Source organism: Sinocyclocheilus rhinocerous, unplaced genomic scaffold (assembly GCF_001515625.1).
Source record: "Sinocyclocheilus rhinocerous isolate Xijiao unplaced genomic scaffold, SAMN03320098_v1.1 scaffold2318, whole genome shotgun sequence".
Classification (NCBI taxonomy): domain Eukaryota; kingdom Metazoa; phylum Chordata; class Actinopteri; order Cypriniformes; family Cyprinidae; genus Sinocyclocheilus; species Sinocyclocheilus rhinocerous.
In genome coordinates, this window is record NW_015654931.1 from 70621 (window position 1) to 91582 (window position 20962).

At 39.0% G+C, this 20962-nt stretch overlaps 1 protein-coding gene across 1 annotated transcript in view; it reads left to right on the top strand.

Moving 5' to 3' along the window:
• LOC107717720 (retinoic acid receptor beta-like) overlaps positions 1-20962 on the top strand; it is a 110559-nt gene that overhangs the window by 60608 nt on the left and 28989 nt on the right. The window contains exons 3-4 of the mRNA XM_016524557.1: positions 3396-3537; positions 20632-20792. Of these exons, the coding sequence (XP_016380043.1) occupies positions 3396-3537; positions 20632-20792 (303 nt within the window). The remainder of the gene's footprint in view (positions 1-3395; positions 3538-20631; positions 20793-20962) is intronic.

A 20962-nucleotide genomic window follows, 5' to 3' on the forward strand; every position in this document is an offset into this window, starting at 1 on the left:
TTATTTTTCCTATTTTTACCCAAAATAAGGTGTCGTGAGTAGGTGTAGCTGCTTCATTCATACTGGTAGCCGGAGGGCGCCCTCGTGCAGTAAACCATAAGTGAAAAAATCATAAAATGAAATACTCACAAAAATCACTTGGAGGAAATCCCTAATATGGACAAAGGCATATGCTATCGCTGCAGTAGCTGAATAAAATGCAGATAGGACATTTTAACTGATGAAGAATGAAGATAATAAACACACGATTGTGACTAAATGGTGTATCTGTGTTCTTCAAGCCATCACGGGTATTTTTTATATGCATAATGTATATTTATAATGCAGTGCTAATCGACATAGCCTTTATCACTGTATAGAATATTATAAAATGATTTTGCCTCATTCTGTGATATGAAACCACGTCAGATCACAAAAGGAAATTATTTCAAACACTCGACTGATGTTATGAAATGAATTTAGAGCAAAAACGTCATTAAATGTTTTTAACATTGATGTCAAGCACTGATCTGTCTGCACCGCGCCGCTTCAAGTCGAACACACCTTGAAATTTAATTGACAACCTCGCGGCCGCGGCGCCCTCCCCTTAAGGCGGGGCCCTAGACGACCGCCTGTTGGACGGACCGGCACTGATCATTGGAGAACTTAACCGGCAGAAACGAGCATGCTGAGGAATAAGATGGTACAGAAGGGCCAGGACTGTGAACAACTGAGGTGGCAAAATTTTGATGGTTGCTCTCCATCCATTGATCCATGCTCTCAGAGTGATCATATGTACCGACCATCAGAGGTGTTTGGGGCCCACAAGGGCAACCCCCTTGCGTCACTACATCGAAATAATGTTGAGTGACTGACAGATAGGGTACATATTTTACTCAGGCTTAGTTGCCACAGCGTTGCTGCACGGCTGCTCTGGTATTGTGGGCGGTTGCTACTTTATTGTTTACAGGCTCAAGTTAAAAGAGTCCACCCGAATAATAGTCTGCCCCCTTAGAGGTATCATTCATGTACAGTGTGTAGCACAAGTGGTCCAAGATTAATTGAATACTGAAGATTAGGGTTTTAAATTATATAAGCAAAAGTAATAGTCAGCGTTGGGAAGGTTACTTTGGAAATGTAATAGGTTACAGATTACAAGTTATTCTATTTAAAATGTAATAAGTAGAGTAAATATTTCAATTACTTTATTAATGTAACTGATTACATTTGATTACTTTTCTAAATTTGTAACGAATGTTTTCAACTGTTAATAATTTTGAAACATTTCAGGGTTAACATTACAGTAGTATTCAACACTGATTAGTCAGACTTCTCAAAACCTTCATCACTTGAATTGCAGGTCAGTGCAATTTTTGGAAAGAACTCAATCAAATCTGTGTGTGTGTAATAATATTCAGATGTAACCCCCTTTGTAATCGTTAACATTTTCATAAGTAACTGTAATTTAATTATACATTTTTCCCAGTAACTGTAACAGATTACAATTAAAAATTTTTGTAATTAAATGACGTAATTCTGTTACATGTAGCTAGTTAAACATAGTGTATGTAATTAGTAATGTAAATAGTGACACATGCCTTAACAAACAATACTAATAATGAGCTTCATGCTTATATGTGAAAAATATGCCAGTATATATTTACTGTAGGCTCAAGATGAATTCTTTAAAAAAACAAAAAAAGTCTATTATCTTATGCAGTTTTGTCTCTGTCAAATCTTATATACACAAATACATGCTCACTACCATATTTTCTTTGTTTCAAGGGCAGTGCAACACGCACAGACTGTTTGACCTTAGAAACCAACTGAATTGAACTGGGGTAAAGTCACCGCAGCCTTGGGCTCAGCACGCCAGCTGAACATCACAATAAACAACCAATCATCTCATCCATCAATGAGATACATATCCATGCTTGGGAATGCTTTGAGCTGACATCACCATAAATAACTGATTCTCTTAGCCAGCTGAATAATGCAGAGAGAAGGGAGAAGTAAAGCGGGGACCCCTGTAGCATCGGAGAGAGTGATCTTCGAGCGATATTCTCCAGTTTAATATATTACCCATCGTTCTTTCTACCCTAATGAACGTGTAAGGCCTCATCAGTAAGGCAAATGGAAATTCTATCTTGTGTAGAAGCACACACATGCATACACATCAACTGCAGGGTTTGTGTGCACACTCTCATGACTGATCATCTTCTGAATAGTACTGATCACAGAGCAACAACAAATTAATTTTCATTAAAAACTTAAAGATGCTTCCTAATATTTAATTCTCTAGGTTATCATTTTATTGTGTCAAGAGAGAAATAAGAGGGATCTGCTACAAATTGCTCTGCCAAAATCATCAAACCATTTTTAATTAGTTATTTTAATTAGGCCATATGAGTTATTTTTGAAAGCATTGTTTCGATCTGTAATCTTCTGCGATTATGCATGTAGGGTGCAGCTAGTCTAACACTTCTTCAACAAATAGGTCATCATTTATTCACCCTCATGCCTTTCTGAATAATTATACTTTTCTTTCATCTATGAAACACAAAGACGATATTTGATTAACCTTTTAGGTGTTTTTTACCCATATGGTAATAGTCAATGGGGTCCAAAAGTTTTAAATTCCAAAATGTGGAGTAAAGTAGCATAAAAGCAATCGACTGGTTTAATCTGGATTTTCTGAAGTGATGTCACAATGACCTGTTGGATCTGGCAACTTTACTAGATCCCATTGCCGTTTTGTCTTGCATCCAGAATAAGTACATACTGTGTTTTCCGTCATGACAACTCTCGGAGTGATTGGCATGGTAATGTACATGACAAAGTTAATGTATTTGGTCTTGGCGGAATAGATCTGCTACCGAGACTTGCTACTGCCAATACATCCACAACATGCTGCTGTGAGCACGTAAGAAATATTGCTGCTGCAAATATAACATACATTAAATAACCCCCATATAGCATACATGAATCACCTCGTAGCAGATCTATACAGGTGGAGCTGGGGAAGGTGGAGGGTCTCTGTATTTGTCTGATATCCAGGATTGTCAGCCAAGAGGTTGACAGAGGAAGCCGGGAAAGAGTTGACTTTGTCAACTCTGTCTTGAGTAGACTTTGTCTGACCAGCATGAATTTACTCTGCTTCACAACATCTGGAAATGGAGACAAATGGAGACCAGTTCATTGGAAATACTCTAAAACCATAAGTTGAAAGCTACAGCCAATGTAAAATACTTTACATTGTGAGACCTGCGCTTTTAAAAAGACCAGCAGTGCTGGTAACCACTGTATGCTGAATGCTGGTGTGCATCCTAACTAGCTTCCTTAATCAACCAGCTTTTCAAAAGTGGAGACCCATAACAAGTTCTAGATCGCAAAATCAAGATTATTTCTCTCCACAGGGTTTTTTCCGCAGAAGTATCCAGAAGAACATGGTGTACACATGCCACAGGGAGAAGAACTGCATTATCAACAAGGTGACTCGGAATCGCTGTCAATACTGCCGGCTGCAGAAGTGCATCGCTGTGGGGATGTCCAAAGAGTGTGAGTGTTAAAAAACTTAATCCTACACACACGTACACCTCAGCTAAAGATTTTGTCCCATGAACAGATACATCTTTACACGCCTATCTATCAGCTTTTAAAGGGATAGTTCACCCAAAACTGAAAATTCTGTCATTTATCACTCACCCTCATGTCGTTCCAAATCTGCAAGACCTTTGTTCATCTTCGGAACACAAATTAAGATATTTTTGATGAAATCCGAGAGCTTTCTGACCCTCCCATAGACAGCAACGCAACTGAAACGTTCAAGGGCCAAAAAGGTAGTAAGGACATCGTTAAAATAGTCCACGTGACATCAGGGGTTCAACCATAATTTTACGAAGCTACGAGAATACTTTTTGTGTGCAAAGAAAACAAAAATAACGACTTTATTCAACAATTTCTTCTCTTCTCGTGTCTCATGTTCACGAAAGTAGCGTTTCAGTTGCATTGCTGTCTATGGAGGTTCAGAAAGCTCTCGGATTTCATCAACAATATCTTAATTTGTGTTCTGAAGATGAACGAAGGTCTTACACTAAAATGTGCCCCATGCCTTTGAGAATAAGGCAAGGCAAGGCAAGTTTATTTGTATAGCACATTTCATACACAATGGTAATTCAAAGTGCTTTACATAAAAGAAAAGAAAAAAAAAATTATAATCACAACAATAAAACAAGGAATTTAAAAACATTGAAAATGATTAAAACAATTGATTTAAGAAGTTTAAAATGAATTTAAGAAAACGATTATACATAAAATATAGTGCAAACAGTTCGGACATCGCACAGTGCTCATTCAATAAATGCACAGCTAAACAGATGAGTTTTGAGTCTGCATTTAAATGTGACTAATGTTTTAGCACATCTGATCTCTTCTGGAAGCTGATTCCAACTGCGGGCGCCATAATAACTAAAAGCAGACTCCCCTTGTTTTGGGTGAACCCTTGGTATTTCTAACTGACTTGATCCTAATGATCTGAGTGGTCTGTTAGGTTTATATTCAGTGAACATATCTGCTATGTATTTAGGTCCTAGGCCATTGAGTGATTTATAAACGAGTAAAAGTACTTTAAAATCAATCCTAAATATAACTGGAAGCCAGTGTAAGGACCTGAGGACTGGTGTAATATGCTCAGATTTTCTGGTTCTAGTCAGAATTCTGGCAGCAGCGTTCTGGATGAGCTGCAGCTGTCTAATGGTCTTCTTGGGAAGGCCGGTGAGGAGACCATTACAATAGTCCACCCTGCTGGTGATAAAGGCATGAACAAGTTTCTCCAAGTCTTGACTGGAAACAAAACATCTAATTCTTGCAATGTTTTTGAGATGATAGTATGCTGATTTAGTTACTGCTTTGACATGACTACTGAAACTAAGGTCTGTCTCCAGAATCACACCAAGATTCCTGACTTTATTTTTAGTTGTTAGACCCCTAGAGTCAAGGTATGCATTCACCTTGAGAACTTCATCTTTGTTTCCAAATGCAATGACTTCAGTTTTTTCCTTGTTTAACTGAAGAAAGTTCTCGCACATCCAACTGTTAATTTCATCAATGCATTGGCAGAGGGAGTCAATGGGGCTGTAGTCATTTGGAGATAAGGCTAGGTAAATCTGGGTATCATCTGCATAGCTGTGATAGGCGATTTGGTTCTTTCTCATTATTTGACTTAGTGGGAGCATATACAGGCTAAACAAGAGCGGTGCAAGAATTGAGCCTTGTGGGACTCCGCATGTCATGGACGTCCACTTAGACTTATGCTCTCCTATACTCACATAATAACCACTCCTTTCTAAGTATGACCTGAACCATTTGATTGCCATCCCAGAAAGCCCGACCCAGTTTTCCAGTCTCTCTAGTAGTATGTTATGATCGACAGTGTCAAACGCAGCACTGAGTTCTAGTAGTACCAGCACTGATATTTTGCTAGATTCAGAATTTAAGCGAATATCATTTATTATCTTAATGAGCGCTGTCTCTGTGCTGTGATGCGGTCGAAAACCAGATTGAAAATTGTCCAGGTATCCATTTGAGTTTAAGTATTTGTTCAGCTGATTAAAGACTACCTTTTCAATAATCTTTCCTATAAAAGGAAGGTTTGATATTGGTCTATAGTTGCTCAATACGGTGTTATCAAGATTGCTCTTAAGGGCTTTAATTGTTTGGCCTTTTTATACCCAGTATAAATCAACTAATGCAAGTTTGTAGGGCTGCCCTACTCGTCTCTGACAGAAGAATAATAAAAATAAATTGGTTAGCCGCAGAAAAACAATTTGTGTCTGTGATGGACAGATTGTTATCGGCTGGTACTTGAGGTAATAACAGTATATCGGGCAGGAAAACCAAACATTCACTTATAATTGAAACATGTTAGTAGCAACTTACAATGTGCGCCATTAGCCTCATATCCAAGTGTTTGTGCAGCGTGTGGAAGCTATTAGCTAGCAGTCGGAGGACATGGATTCACTGGCGCAATCACTGGCTTTTCTTTTCCAGATAACAATGGAAACAACTTAAAATTAGGATATACTGTACTTTCTGTTGTCTCTGTTTCCGTGAACTGGAGCTTGTCACAAAAATGAACCAAAAGTCACCGTATAGGCTACTTGCCTCACAGACATGAGAAATATATCTATAAAAAGCTTGAAGTGTCTACTTTAACCAATTCAAATAGAAAACAAATAGCTACTCTAGTTTAATCCGTATAAGGGGCATTTCTCTCTGAAGGCGCATCACTGTACTGCGGAGATGGTGAGTCAGCATCATCAGCTTCATCTTTGCAGTCGACACTTACTGAGAAAACACTAGTTTATTACACTAGTTTATTAGTAAATAATTGAAATATCCCCTTGCTATTTTTCCAAACACATGGTCAATACTTTTGCCGGTGCATTGGGCAAGCTTTATGCGTGTGCTTGAGCATGGATTAGGCTAAATTAAAGGCTCATTATGGTTTCGTTCCCCACCCCCCCAGTATATATTTAATTAATTAAATTAATATACTGTAAATGTGTGATTAGTTGACTACTAGAAAAATCTTTAGTCGGGGGCAGCGCTAGATATGAGATGTGTTGATAGCCATGTTTAGAGCACTGTCCGTATTGTCCCGTATTCCACCCCGATTTCATATGACTCCCCAATGAAACTAATAATTTATTTGTGCATTTGTTATAAATAAGTCTTAAACCATTTAAAACAGTTATGTAATCCTAATTGGGAACTGTCTCATTGTAACATTAAAACAACAACTGAGATCTCTTAAAAATTGAGTAAATGGAGACATCTCTTTCTTCTCAAATGTTACTCCTGAGAATAAGACCATATCAGTCTCACATTTGTCCTAGAGTTCCTAGAGGTATTTTAGTTATTCATGTTAAATTGTGATGGTTGGTTTGAAGCAGAGATCAAGGTACCACTCAAAACCATTGCAACAAAGTCAATAGATTGGTTCAATTTAAAATATATCCCTCCAATCATTTAACCATTTAACATAACTAAGAACATAACAAAAGTGAAAAAAAATTGTGCAATAATTTTGCTCTAAAGTTATGAGAAAAAAAAAGTAATTATTTGAACCTGAATAATACCCTCCATGCAGTGAGTTCCTCAAAGGAATCTGTCTGTGATGATTTCTTAGAGATGCATCATTGTCCCATTGATTGGGTATTTAATTAAACCCATATGTGTTCAATTGAAAAATGGGCAAAAACATGATAAAAATGTTGTACCTCAGCAGGACTTCAGTGATTCACTTCTTTCAGGAGTCGCACCGCAAATGTACCACCGTGGCATGTTGTACGCATCATTGCTTTAGATTCCAAACACCACCGTTCAAGCCATCTGAAGCTGTTTGCATTTTACACATTATTACCATTGTTTGATTGCATCAGCACTTATGGTTCAAGTCGACTTCACACTCCATTTGCCGCAGGAAAAGAGGTGATTCTTTTTCACGCTCTTCTTCTGAACAAAAGAGCGACAAATGCAGCAATATCACGGTCGGCCCTCCATTTCTTGCTCTTTAACTTATCGTATGTAGTTGTCTCACAGAAGCGTGTGTGGCAGCTGTCTTAGTCATTGATGTTGATGGAAGACCTCAGTTGAATTTAAGAGCTGATCGTACCAAAACAAACGTTAGATACGAAAATTATAATTTTTGCATGCAAAAATATGTCAGACTGGCTGAACAAAATTACAATTTCACACTTTGACAGTAAAAAATGGCACTTATATAAAAGTAGAGAGAGCACATACACAAAGTCAGTGGGATAATATTCTGTTTGCATATCAGGATGGTGATATACCAGTTTTTATTTATTTATTTTTTATTCTCATGTTTGTTCTTATTCCTCTGCTATTCACTGTCACTTAGCAAAATAGTGCCACCAAGTCGTAGTTTTATGCAACAACAGCATCTCTGGCACATGACCTAAACACGACTCTTATTGGTTAACAAGTTTTGTTTGCTGTGTATTGGAAAAGAGAATAAAAAATCTCTTTGTAAAAAAAAAATATATATATATATATATATATATGTTGCATTGACGGTGTGCAAAATGATTAAGTCGATCTGAACAGATATATTAAGTTCATTCAAATTGAATATTTAAAGCACCACATTTTTGCACCAAAACTTCACCTAAATTATCAATAATTTTCCCTTGAAATTGTAATCACAGTTATTTATTTAAATTAATGGAATTGCACTGCAATGCTTATTTTGTGTGAAGCAACACTGGATTTGTAGCTACATTTTAAAGCAAGCTGAACACTATTTCTGAACTACTTTGTTGTTTTATACATCACTAAATATAGACGCAGCTCTTGCAGCATGAATAACACATGTTGAAGAGATTATAAACAGAATGTATGCATTGCATTCAAGCCTTGACTCGTTGGTTTTCTGTTCGTTAGTAATGAATCATTTTGAAATCATTCTCCGTGCCTTTCTGAATAAGGTACTGTATTCAGCTTCAGGCACATCCATATAGTTGCATTATGTAGTTGACTCGTTATAAATTATGTAGTAATATTTTTCATTAATTCAGTTGAATTAATCATCTGAATTTTCATTGGAGATTCACATTGTTGCACCTCTCTTGATGTGAATAGGCCTGTAAGACTGTATCACTGTCAAGGAGCAAGACACTTCTGAAACTGAGTAACAGTCAAGCCATTAGCTCATAATCTCCCACCCACCTTGTTATTTTACTCTCTCTGTCTCGCTAGTATTAGCAGCTGTCAAGAGCCTGTAATGACCTCACTGAGATTATCTCTAGCATTTCACAGCTGAATGATAGACAGATACACAGAGCACTTGAGCAGCAGAACTCCAGCTGTCCACGTTTAGATCCATGAGGAGATGGCCAGCACTTTATCTTCCACAGACCACCATCATCATTACACCGCTGTTTGATCGGTCGCTCCTGCAGTGGAACAGCACTGGCTGCACGCAATCCTCGACTGACTTCTTCACCATAATTACCACAACTAAAACTGACTAAAGCTACATTCCAATGTAGAGTAATCCTGAAATGGTATTAAAATAAAACTAATTAAAAAATGCAATAACCTTGCATGGACCTCAGTGTCACAGTGGGTTCAAACAAGGTGAGAAAATAATCTGTCTGCAGCCGTTTAACTTTAATAAAGGGAAACAAAACTCACAGGAGCACAGGAAAAATGCGAAAGCACACCAAAATGCAATGAGAACCAACAAACTGAACTGAAAACACAAGGAATTAAATACACAGGAAAATGAGCCAACTAAGCAAGAGAGCGAAACAGAGGGACTAAACAATGGAAACCCAGTGCCTAAAGGAAATAGAAATACATATCAAAATAAGAGTCAAATGGAACAGAACATACACATGACACTCAACTCTCCACGGCGATGCATTCTGGGTTTCAGAAATATTGCATTTATTTGCTGCTGCATCTGTACTGGACACGCACAGATGGTCAGCCACACTGCTAGAGCGAGAGTGTGCTGGTCATGTCTCATTAATAATACCACAACACACACTGAAGGACACCATGACACCAGGTGAAAGAGAAAGACGAGTATCAGAATAACCAGAAAGAACAGCTGAACCTAGAGGACATGCTATGGTAAGGTGGTTAAAGATCTCGACTTGTGGGATCTGAAGGTTCCAAATGAAGGTTTAATTGAACCCAAACAAAGGATTAGTTCACATAAATTAACATAAGGGGAATAATGAGGTCAAAACAACAAACATGCAAAGCAAACTAACAGAACCAAACTGACCTAACACAGGGAACAAAGCATCAGCTTTTAAAGGAAAGGACAGGCCCATCATAACACAAGAGAGGAGACAAACACTTCACACCTAACATATAACATTACAAAATTAAAACAAGATCAAACAAATGAACAAACATCAACCCAAGAATAAAGATAGATAAATGTAAAGCAATAACAAAATCATACAACAAAAAAAAAACAATTAATGAAGAGCCAATTTTCCCCTCCCCCATGCCGTCTCATCAAATGGAATGTCCAGATGGAACCAAAGATGCTTAAGGCAGGGTAATGTTCCTTCACTATATGATCCCCAACGATTGTCCCCGTGATCTTGAAGGCTACAACTCGATCCTACGAGGCCGCAATCCTGTCCAACGGAGATCAGCCCGAGAATACAAACAATACACGATCCCATCCAACGAATCAGCCAACTCTCCTCACAAAAATAAGCAACGGCATGCACCACGTTTTGAGTTCATTTGAACTAACAAAAACAAAAATCTGGATGCGAAAAACACACAAAAACGCAGAAGTATTCAACTCCAACGCTGAATAACTTAATAAATTGTAACAGGCCTGTCGCCCAGCTTCACGCACGAACACGACGAAAACTTGTTACGTCACTATGAATAACAGGCTTGTTAAGACAAACAGAAACTTAGAAGCAACGTCATGCGGCTCTAATGTATGGCACCAGCCTAAACGTGTTAATGTAATAAAAAGTTCAAAAATCGGCACATCCTTCATCCGCTCGCCGCTGCTCCTCTCCTTTTTCTCTCTCTCTCTCTCTCTCTCCATGCATTCGTCACACATACACCAGAGAAAAAAATGGCGGCGCCCATGCCAAATTTCAAAATAAAAGCTTTTGCGAAATAGAACTTGTAGACCCCCTACATATGGTTATTATATGTATTGTATTGCCATATATACACTGTAAAAAATCAAAAGTTTAGAAAACGTAAAAGTTTAAGGCACCCAGCTTCAGGAGATTTTTGAGTTTTCTCAACCTTTTTTTTTTTTTTTTTGTAGGAGATTTTTAATTTTCTCAAGTTTTTGTTGCATAAACTGAATACAAGTTGAGAAAACTCAAAAATCCCCTGAAGCTGGTTGACTTAAACTTTTAAGTTTTCTCAACTTTTGATTTTTTACAGTGTAATAGTTATCTGTATAAATTATGAAACTCTATTATTACAAGGTAATGTTCATTTTATTATATGTATTTATTATATTTTATTATGATCTCACACATCATGGATCTGCATTTTCTATAATATATTTCTATAATAAAAATACATATGTGATATGACTATTATATAATTAGCATCAAACTAACAATGTAATTCTTATTCTCAAGGATTAAAGATTAAATGAAAAAAGAAATGAAAAATGTTTTCACAACCACCAATTAGGTGGCGATATGCACTAAGTATGCAAATAGCCTTGAACGGAAGAAGAGGAAAGAAGTAGTATGGCACGTTTTTTCTTAGCGTCCGTTTCCATAGTCAACCGAGAGTTCAGGCTTTAGCAGATGGTAAGCTAACCTTGCTTTCTGGAATTGCTTTCTCCAAGGAGTTAAGGGAGGCAGTGAAAAAAATCATAGTAGAAAAATAGAACAAAGCCAATATTACCAAAAAAAATCATTAAAAGTGTATAAACCACTCGTTTTTCTAAAGAAACAGCGACAGCAACAGGTAAAGTTACAGCAGGAGTCGGTGTATCTCTTGCCTCCCCTGAGCCCATTGAGTTTTAACAGACCCCCCATAACGTGCCGTGACTTTTGTGGGGGGTAATTGAGAACAAATGGGGGAAAGGCAATGCCTCCATAGCGATAAGATTGTATATGATTGGTAATATTTGGCTGTGATTGGTTCATGCTATAAATCCCGCCTCTTTTGTTTGTGCGTGTTCCGCATTCGTGAAACAAATTTGTTAAAATATCAAATTGCATTATTATTCAGACCCTTAGCTGTACATAGCTGAAGCACCATTGGCAGCAATTACAGCTTCAAGTCTTTTTGGGTATAATGCAACAATCCTGTATTTAGGGATTTTCTGCCTTTCTTCTCTGCAGATCCTCTCAAGCTCTGTCAGGTTGGATGTACTGTCAACACATTCTCACTCCCAACTCGTCACATATTGACGCTTGGTCAGGACCCTTTGGCGTCACTTTTTTACACACGGTCCTCCATTGCTTTAAATAAGAAACCCTTGGCGTCAATATGTTGACATGAAAGGCACTGGGAATTTTATCATCATGATTAAATTATATATTGGGTAATAATATTGCCATTATTGCATATATGTTGGGGTGTGATTTTTCAATGTTAACAGTCACAACAGTTTTATTTTATATTACACTGTTTACACATTTACGAGCACATAGCCCAACCCCTGCCCCTAAACCTACCATTTGTCAATAAAACACAAGATATAACAGGCAGATACAACTAGGGCTGTCGCGATAACCACGCTATTGACGAGCAAACCGCAGAGGAATGCAAGAACCACAGCAACCGCGATTTTTGCGTGTTTTCTTTTTTCGTAAGGTTTCGTCCTAATAACGTGCTATTTAGCAAGTTTCACGATGAATGCGGCTAAAGTTTACCGTCTCTCAGAGAGCTGCTCGGAAGAGAGGGGCAGGGTGAGCAGAGCTAGGGATGTGCCGAACGAGGCTTTTGAAGCAGTGAGGCTTTTACAACAAACTGTGTTGATGCTTCGAAGCTTTTGACAAAGTGCTCTACTCTGCCATCTAGTGGTCAATAAAAGTTCTTACACCAACTGTATCATTTAGATTTTTTTTTTTCATTTAGAGTTTTGTTCATTGGGATGTCATTGTAAGGTTTAATTGTCTATAAGCCTATGTGTCATAGCAAGGCGGCATGTGTGTGTGCAGCGATAGAGTTTCCCAAATTTATTGTATTTTGCACAATACAATGACAATAAAGACTTTGTTTATATCACTTTTACTTGCATCAAACTTGTGTCTTTTCACCTTCTATATAGAATGTTTAATACGCCAATAAATTAAACCTACGTCATTTTTCATTGCACCATTTTTGTGTCTTCCTTACAAAACAACACAAAGATGCATATTGTTAAAAAAACACAAATGCAATTATTGCATTTAATATATTTTGCAATAATATATTTTTCTCGCCAATGTGAGCTGTTGACAACTGAGGACGGCGTTTACAAGCAGCAAAAATGTTTGTAGTTAAGGAAGGACTATTATCCTTTTTGGGAACAGTGGTTGAGCCAACAGTAGGGGTGGAACGGTTCAACTTACTCATGGTTCGGTTTGCATCACGGTTTTAGAGTCACAGTTTCGGTATGGTTCTGTATGTGCTATGTTTAGGCAAAAACTATACTGTCAAAGAAAAAAAGAAAATAAGAATAATCTAACTACAAGCAACAGCACAAATAAATACAATAGAGTAAAGATACAAATAAAATAAACAGCGATTTTTTGAGGGTAAGTCTAACATTAGATTTCAGGTACAGAAATTGAATAAAGTAATGAAATGTAAAACAGCATTGCATATTTAACTGTATAAATTAAAGATTAATCTTTATTAAAGTTACAAAAGCTATTCAATCAAAGATCAGTGAATGATTTCTTTGTTTTGCTGTTTGATTTCATATTAAGAAAGTGCTGTCACTTTAAGAGAATGCACTGATCCAGTGCACTGATACTGTATGTTCAGCCGGCTATGTCTGCTATAGGATACTTACCAAGAGACGGGCATTTTGACATAATTTGTGTGAATTTGTCCATTTAAACAGTACTTCAGAGAGAGCTTAATATTTGCATGCGTTCTGAGGCGCTGGTTTGCGCGCTTCCGATGAGCACACACACAAATCTTCTCACTGCGCGCGCGAACTCGCGTCCTCTGGCTCTGGCTCTAAACGAGTTTAGCTTAAACACAGATATCAACATGTGCTGTTCAGGTCTCACCTGTGCGCGCGCTATCAGCACCCAGGGGATGACAGAATAAATGCTCATATTCCAGCATACGGCATTCGCATTGAACAAGAGTGAATGGTTTGTCCACGTTTGTTTTTTTAACATCGCTGTTGTTGTAATGTATTGGGAAGCCAGAATGCGCATCCATCAACAGAAACATATATTAGCCGAACCCTGTTTGTTTTACGTGTTATTTATAGCAAACCATATTACAGATGCGTTGTCAGATTGAAGTTGAACCACGGTCCTAGTGGGTGCGCCGAACCGGGTGTGGAGAACCGTACGGTTCGATTTTTCCACAAACCGTTCCACCCCTAGTCAACAGACATTCACATGTCATTGTTTTTAATAGTACTATAACAACGATACACCACATAAAAACCTCTACATACTGTGGCGGGAGGAGCAAACGACAGACACAGTGGGTGTGGTGTCAGGCCTCGGAGAGGCCTTTAAACAAAATCAACAAAGTGTCCAGAAATGGGAATAAAGTGTCCAAAATAAACGGGGGATCTGGTGTCCTCATTGTGCAGGGAAATAGTGAAGGACAGGTAGTGTTCAGGAAGGAGCGGTCCAGGTAAGGGGCGGAGTCCGGCGGCCGCACGGCCGGGGCGTGAGTGGCTGCGGCTTCTTTTCAGCGGCTTCTTCCCTAACCCACGGCGCTGGAGGAGATTCCCCTGCCCAGCATCCAAGCCCGTCAGCGGAGTCATGGGTGTGTCCTAAATCCAGACCGCGGGTCCGGCAGCTCACAGCTCTGGCGGCGCAGGAATCCCTCTACGCACCCTTCCTGGACCCACTAGGACACCACTTGCACTTGCATGCACGGGGAAAAGACCGGTCTCTCGAGGAGAGGCGCGCTCAGCATTTAACAGCAGCGGTGACGAGGCTCCATTCTTCAGGTGTGCCTAATCACACGCCGCCAGACCTGGATGATTCTGCGCCCCTCCTCTCTCATGCACCCACTCCTGTCGTGAGCCTGGCAAAGGGCGGTGATTAAGGGACGGGGTGATGATGAGAATTAGGGAGAGGCAGCCGACTCGCCACATGCCCCCAAGCGTAATCCCCGTCATAACACCGCCGCCCACACGGGAGTGCTACCATCCTCAACCAGGCTCCAAACGGTCAGAGTGGGCGGGGCGGGGATTCCTCTCTGGGCAGTTCTCCCTCTCGCACTGCACCAGAACAGGGACAGAGAAACCGGGTTTTAGTCGACAGCCTCAACCAACCACAGGGTAAATGGCAATAGAAGAAACGTCACTTACCCATATTGTGGTTGGGAGGCTTTCCCCGTCGTTCCTCCGTCCCGGTGCGGGTTTTCACGATCAGGTGTTGCCCAACTGTGCTGTCTAGGCTCCGCCTTGCCCACATTCTCCACCAATGTAGCGGGTTCCTGAGGGGGAAAAGGAGAATAGACACGAGAAAATGAGTTCAACCGGAGGGTGTGTTTATTTACAAGTGAGCAAACGCAAAGAAACCAGCCCGGGGAAGCTTGACTGTACTCCTCCAGTCTGCATTCATTGAAGTAGTCATCCTTATGGGTGTTCGCCAGTGAAAGAGTGTTTGTGGTCCAGCTGAGAGTGGGTGAAAGTCTTCTGAACAGGCAGGAATCAGTATATGCAGCGATCTGCCTGTGGAGGATCCATAACAGCAAACTCCTTTCAGTCACTCTCTGGCAAAGAAACAAAAGCACAAGTGTTACCGTCAGTCTAGAGAAGGATCTCTCCCTCTTCTGTTTCCACTGAGGTTTAAATCCTTGTCTAGGAGACTGACTGATGATTGACTGATTGACTGCCATCAGCTGGGCTTGGTGATTGCTCCTCAGCTGGTCTGTGTGTGTTACCAGGGGCGACATATGATGAGCTGCTGGCAACTCGCCACAATACATATAGGCATGCTGACTGATATAACTATAACGTTGCACTAAATGGACCGCGGGTATGGGACAGCGCAATCGACACGCTTTGTATTTGAGCCTAGCGTGACGTGTCAGTGAGGTAACAAAGCTTCGTTTTCACAGGTCACGTGACAGCCTCATTTCAAGCAATGCTCCGGAACACTGTTTCGAAACACTAGTGTGTCAAAAACTCGAAACAGGTGTCGACACTAGGTGTCAATCTACCCATCCCTAAGCAGAGCTCATCTGCATTTAAAGCGGCATGCAACAATACGGCTTGCTCTGAAAAGAGCTGTTTTTGGCCAGGTAAAAACGGTGTTGTTTTACACTACCATTGAGAAATGTTAACCAAAGTATGTTATGGACTTTTCATTAAGACCCTAAACAATCATATCAACTTGTGGAAAATGGGCATCCGATGACCCCTTTAAGAATAATGGAGGTCTTCAGTCCAGCAGATTTTTTGTAGCCTCCCACAGATCTGTGCCTTGACACAATCCTGTTTCTGAGCTCTGCAGAGACTTCTTTTGGCCTAAAGGCTTGATTTTTGCTCCAATAGGCATTTTCAGCTCTTATAGGTTTATGTCTTTCCAAATCAGTTGTCCAATCTATTGAATTTACTCAGATTTACTCCCATAGTTACATCTCACAGATATACATGCTGTTAATGAAATCATTGTTGAATCATTTACAGATACCGTTTGAATAAAAACAATGTCATATTACAAAACATAACGTCTCGGTTACGTATGGTAACCCTCGTTCCTTGAAGGAGGGAACGGAGACGTCACGTCGGGACCGACGAATTGGGATATCGCTTCGATAGACCAATCTAGGCTTTGCCACCGTCCCGGAGGGCAGCAGCGCGGCCGAATCCTCATCGGACAGCTCTCCCTCCGATGCTGAGATCGACATCTGGTCAGGGGGAGGTCCACTGGATACCGCTAGTACGCTCTTTAAAGAGGGTGGTTTACCGTGGGTCGCTCCACTGGATCGGAGGAGCAAGAGGAGTTATGGTCCCCAGAGGGTTGGTTCCCTGCGGGGTTTGCCATCACTGTAACCCTCAAACCGCCCGCGCTACTGCTGGAAGTGGTTCTCGTCTGCCTTCCGCCAGAACGAGCCGCAGATCGCGGCAGCGGCAACGGGACTCCGCCCCCTTGCGAGTAGCCGGAGACTGGTTCGCAACTATCCACTGTGAATAACTGTAGGCCAAACTAAGGTATATATGGTTATGTGGTTACAACACAAATCTTCATTCAGATTTCAGTATAAACACTTTGACGTTTTTACAGTAATACATGTGTTAAGGAGTCTCACATGTCTGCTGATCTGATGTTCACTACAGTAATAAATATAAATGACGAACGGTGACTTGTTAGGGAAAGTTTACGGTAACACTTTAGTATAGGGACCAATTCTCACTATTAACAAGTTGCTTATTAGCATGCCTATTATTAACATATCAGCTGTTTCTTAGTGCTTATATAAAGCACATGTTCTGCATGACCATATTCTACATCCATAATCCTAAACTTAAAAACTACCTTACTAACTATTAATAAGCAGCAAATTAGAGGAGTTTATTGAGGCAAAAGTCATAATTAATGGTTTGTTAATACCGAGAATTGGACCTTAAAATAAAGTAACCAAGTGTACTAATAAAAATCAGATGATTTACTAGTTATTCAGCATGCATGGGGATGCTATGGGGAATACCAATGTGGTGGTGCAGTGACTTCACTTGTTATGATGTTATGAGCAATCAAGTTCTCTCTTATAGATCAGTGGACCCAGCTGAGCTAACTGTTAAAACTGCAAAGAAGTTTAGTGCATGTGTCAATGTGATGTTTCAGTTTATTTCTTATAGAGAGAAATAATCAATTTCAAAGTTATCATAAGTCTGGTTTTTGCTTTGTCATTATGGGGTATATGGAGTGTAGACTGATGTAAAAATAAATAAATAAATGCATTTGCATAAGGCTGAATACTTTCTGAATCCACTGTATATAATTATATGAGTGTACTCTTTTCTACTTTTAACAATGCAACAATCTTCCTACTTAAAGTACCATATGAGTCATTTGTTGTAATTCGGTCAGTACTTGTTAGAGCCCTTACAAATAAATCTCTTCTAATATAAATCTTTTTAAGGACCTCTGCTTTTTAAATATGAAAAGGATGCACATTTTACTAGGGCAGATGTGTGAGAAAATTGGTATCAGTTTCATTATCAGCCATGGCTGCTACAGTCTCTGGGGGACTGCAATAACAACAGCGGCCGACCGAACTTGCTTTGAATTTCATCAGGATTGTTTGCGGAGGTCTGATTTAGGGTTGGCGTTGTTGAGAAAGATCTTTGCCTTGTTTGGGGGTATTGTCTGAGACTCCTCTCCTGCAGAGAGCAGCTTCAAAGATGAGCCCCTCCGAGGCTTAATGAAACAGGACGGTCCCCAGACGGCCCTCCAAAACACCAGGTGTTCTCTCCTTAATGATCTCAAGCAGCAGTGCGAACTTCATCAGCCTCTTCTGGATTAATAATGCTGGCCGATGACTGGGCTCCAGCTTGTAGCTGAATAATAGAGCAGTGTGCTTCATCGACCTTGACATACATCTACAGATGCGGTTTGATGCAGTGCCGACGGGATGGAAGCCACAGTATTTGTTACGTTCCCATATTGTGGAACATTTGCATGGAGCTGTAGGAGTCTTTGGTTTAGTGCAAAAGAAAGCTACAGTATTGGATATGTTCGAGGAGTACAAATGCAATATTTGTGTTATGCATCATTCTCATTAAAAGCCATTTGATCTTCAAAACAGGTATCTTTTTTTTTTATTATTGTTTAAGGGCCGTAATTGTTATACACATTAGGGGTACATTAGTTTTCCCGTGACAGAGGTGACTTATTGACCTTGATTTTGACCCAGTACTAATTTAAGGAAATCTTGGCAACATCACTGTAAACAGTGTTAGGGAGTAACTAGTTACATGTAACGGAATTACGTAATTTAATTACAAAATAAATGTAACTGTAATCTGTTTATCTGAATATTTTCTCACATATACAGATTCGATTGATTTCTTTCCCAAACTGCATTGACTGCTCTAAAATATGAGACACCAATGTTTCAGGAGTTTAGGACAGAGAATAGGACAGAATAGGGTTTATGTATATGCTTTATTTTTTAAGATTAACTCTTTTTTTCCAAGGCATTGTTAGATGCCAGTGTTTCTTGCCATAGCTATGCAAAGATTTGATTTTAAAAAAGTACCATAGTTATTAAACTATTTCTTGTTTTGATTTTAAATCTGTATTTAATTTCAGAATGATTTCTGATTTTGTGGTGGCTGTGCTTTAAAATGAAATTATTATAATCTTAATTCAAGTGATGAAGGCTTTTGAAAGTCTGACAGTAATCAGTGTTGAGTACTACTGTAATGTTAAACCTGCCTGCTTTAAATGTTTCCAAATGATTAACAGTTGACAACATGCATTAGACATTTAGAAAAGTAATCAAAAAGTAATCAGTTACATTAATAAAGTAATTGAAATAGTTACACTACTTATTACATTTTAAACAGAGTAACTTGTAATCTGTAACCTATTACATTTCCAAAGTAACCTTCCCAACACTGACTGTAAATAACCCGCTACAGTCGAGCAACATTCACTTGCACTGTGTCTGGTGTGGCATTGAATATGCAGTGTTAACAGATTGTGTTTGTAACGCCTCGGCTAGATCAAGGCTGTCTCATAACACGCCTCTAATATGATGTGACGTGACCAAACGCTGCACTTTCATTGACAGCGATGCTTCTTTTGAAGTGGGGATCAGCCTACTGAAGTCTTTGGATTGAAGCATATTTATAACTGCAAAGACCATTTCTGTTCGATTCTGCAATAATTTTCCATTGCTGATATTGTGTGACTATGTGCTGACACAGTATAACAATAGTGAGGTTGACAACTATTACTGAAGAGTTTCTTTTTCTCTTTTAAATCTCAAAAATGAAACTGCTGACATTGACATTTAGTACAGTGCTGCACATGGTTTTTTTTCCTGTAATGCTCGTGTTTAATATACTGTAATTTCCCATGTAGGTGTAGATTTTCATCGCATCTTCAATAAATAACTAAATAAAACAAAACTTTTGCTGAAGGTTTTGCCATATTAATAAAGGTTAGGCATATTAATAAAATCATTTGTGTACTGTGCATCTAATTTTATACATTTTAGCTCTTTTCCAAAAATCTAGCAAGCAACACCCTATAGGCAACATTTGTAAGGTATCATAAGTATACTCCTGACATAAAGACATATGGCCAAAATATGCAGTAGGCAGCATAGTTATGATATCTCATTATGGCCAAATCTGAAGAAATCATCAAGTTAGTTGGTTGTAGAATTGATTTATATACAGTATATGCATACAGTCAAACCAAAATTTATTCAGACACCATCAACATTTCTCACATTATCACAGTTTATTCGTTATAGTTTAGAAAATGGTAATAAAATATGACAAGAACTCAGAGTTAAACTGTGTCAGAACAAATTCAGCTTGATAATGTCAGATAACTTTGATAATGAATTAGGTTGGATAGCTGTCAGCTGTTAAATGTAAGTACACAATTAGATTACACCACTTTAGGTCAACAAATTAGCAAGTGATGCTTAATTTTGTTCAGTCTGTGGTGTAAAAAGTTCGCATTAGCAATTAAAGAAAAAACACTTCAACAAAACATGGTCAGGTCAAAGTGTCTGAATAATTGTTGGTCCCAAATTTTTATCAATTTTACTGGTAGTCCACTGTATGAAGAATTTTTGGGTATAATGTCACAGTTTACTTTATTCTGCAATCCTCACTTACATAAATGAACTATAGTATATATATATATGTGAATGAACATTATCACTGAAATATAAACAGACCAGAAAGTATGAGTGACCTCCCTTGATTTTGTTTTGCACTCTCAGCTGTCCGGAATGACAGAAATAAGAAGAAAAAGGAGATTCCAAAGCAGGAGCTGGCCGAGAGTTATGAGATGACAGCAGAACTAGAGACCATCATCGAGAAGATACAAAAAGCTCACCAAGAGACGTTTCCCTCACTCTGCCAGCTGGGCAAGTACACCACGGTGGGTCTCTCTCACTCACTCTCTCACTTAAAGAACTCATACAGCGGCGGCCCGAGACGTATTTCAGTGCTAAAGTCACACTGTCATGAGGGTCAGGGTCAAAGGGGGCGTGATAAGCACACATGGGTCTCATATATATATATATATATATATATATATATATATATATA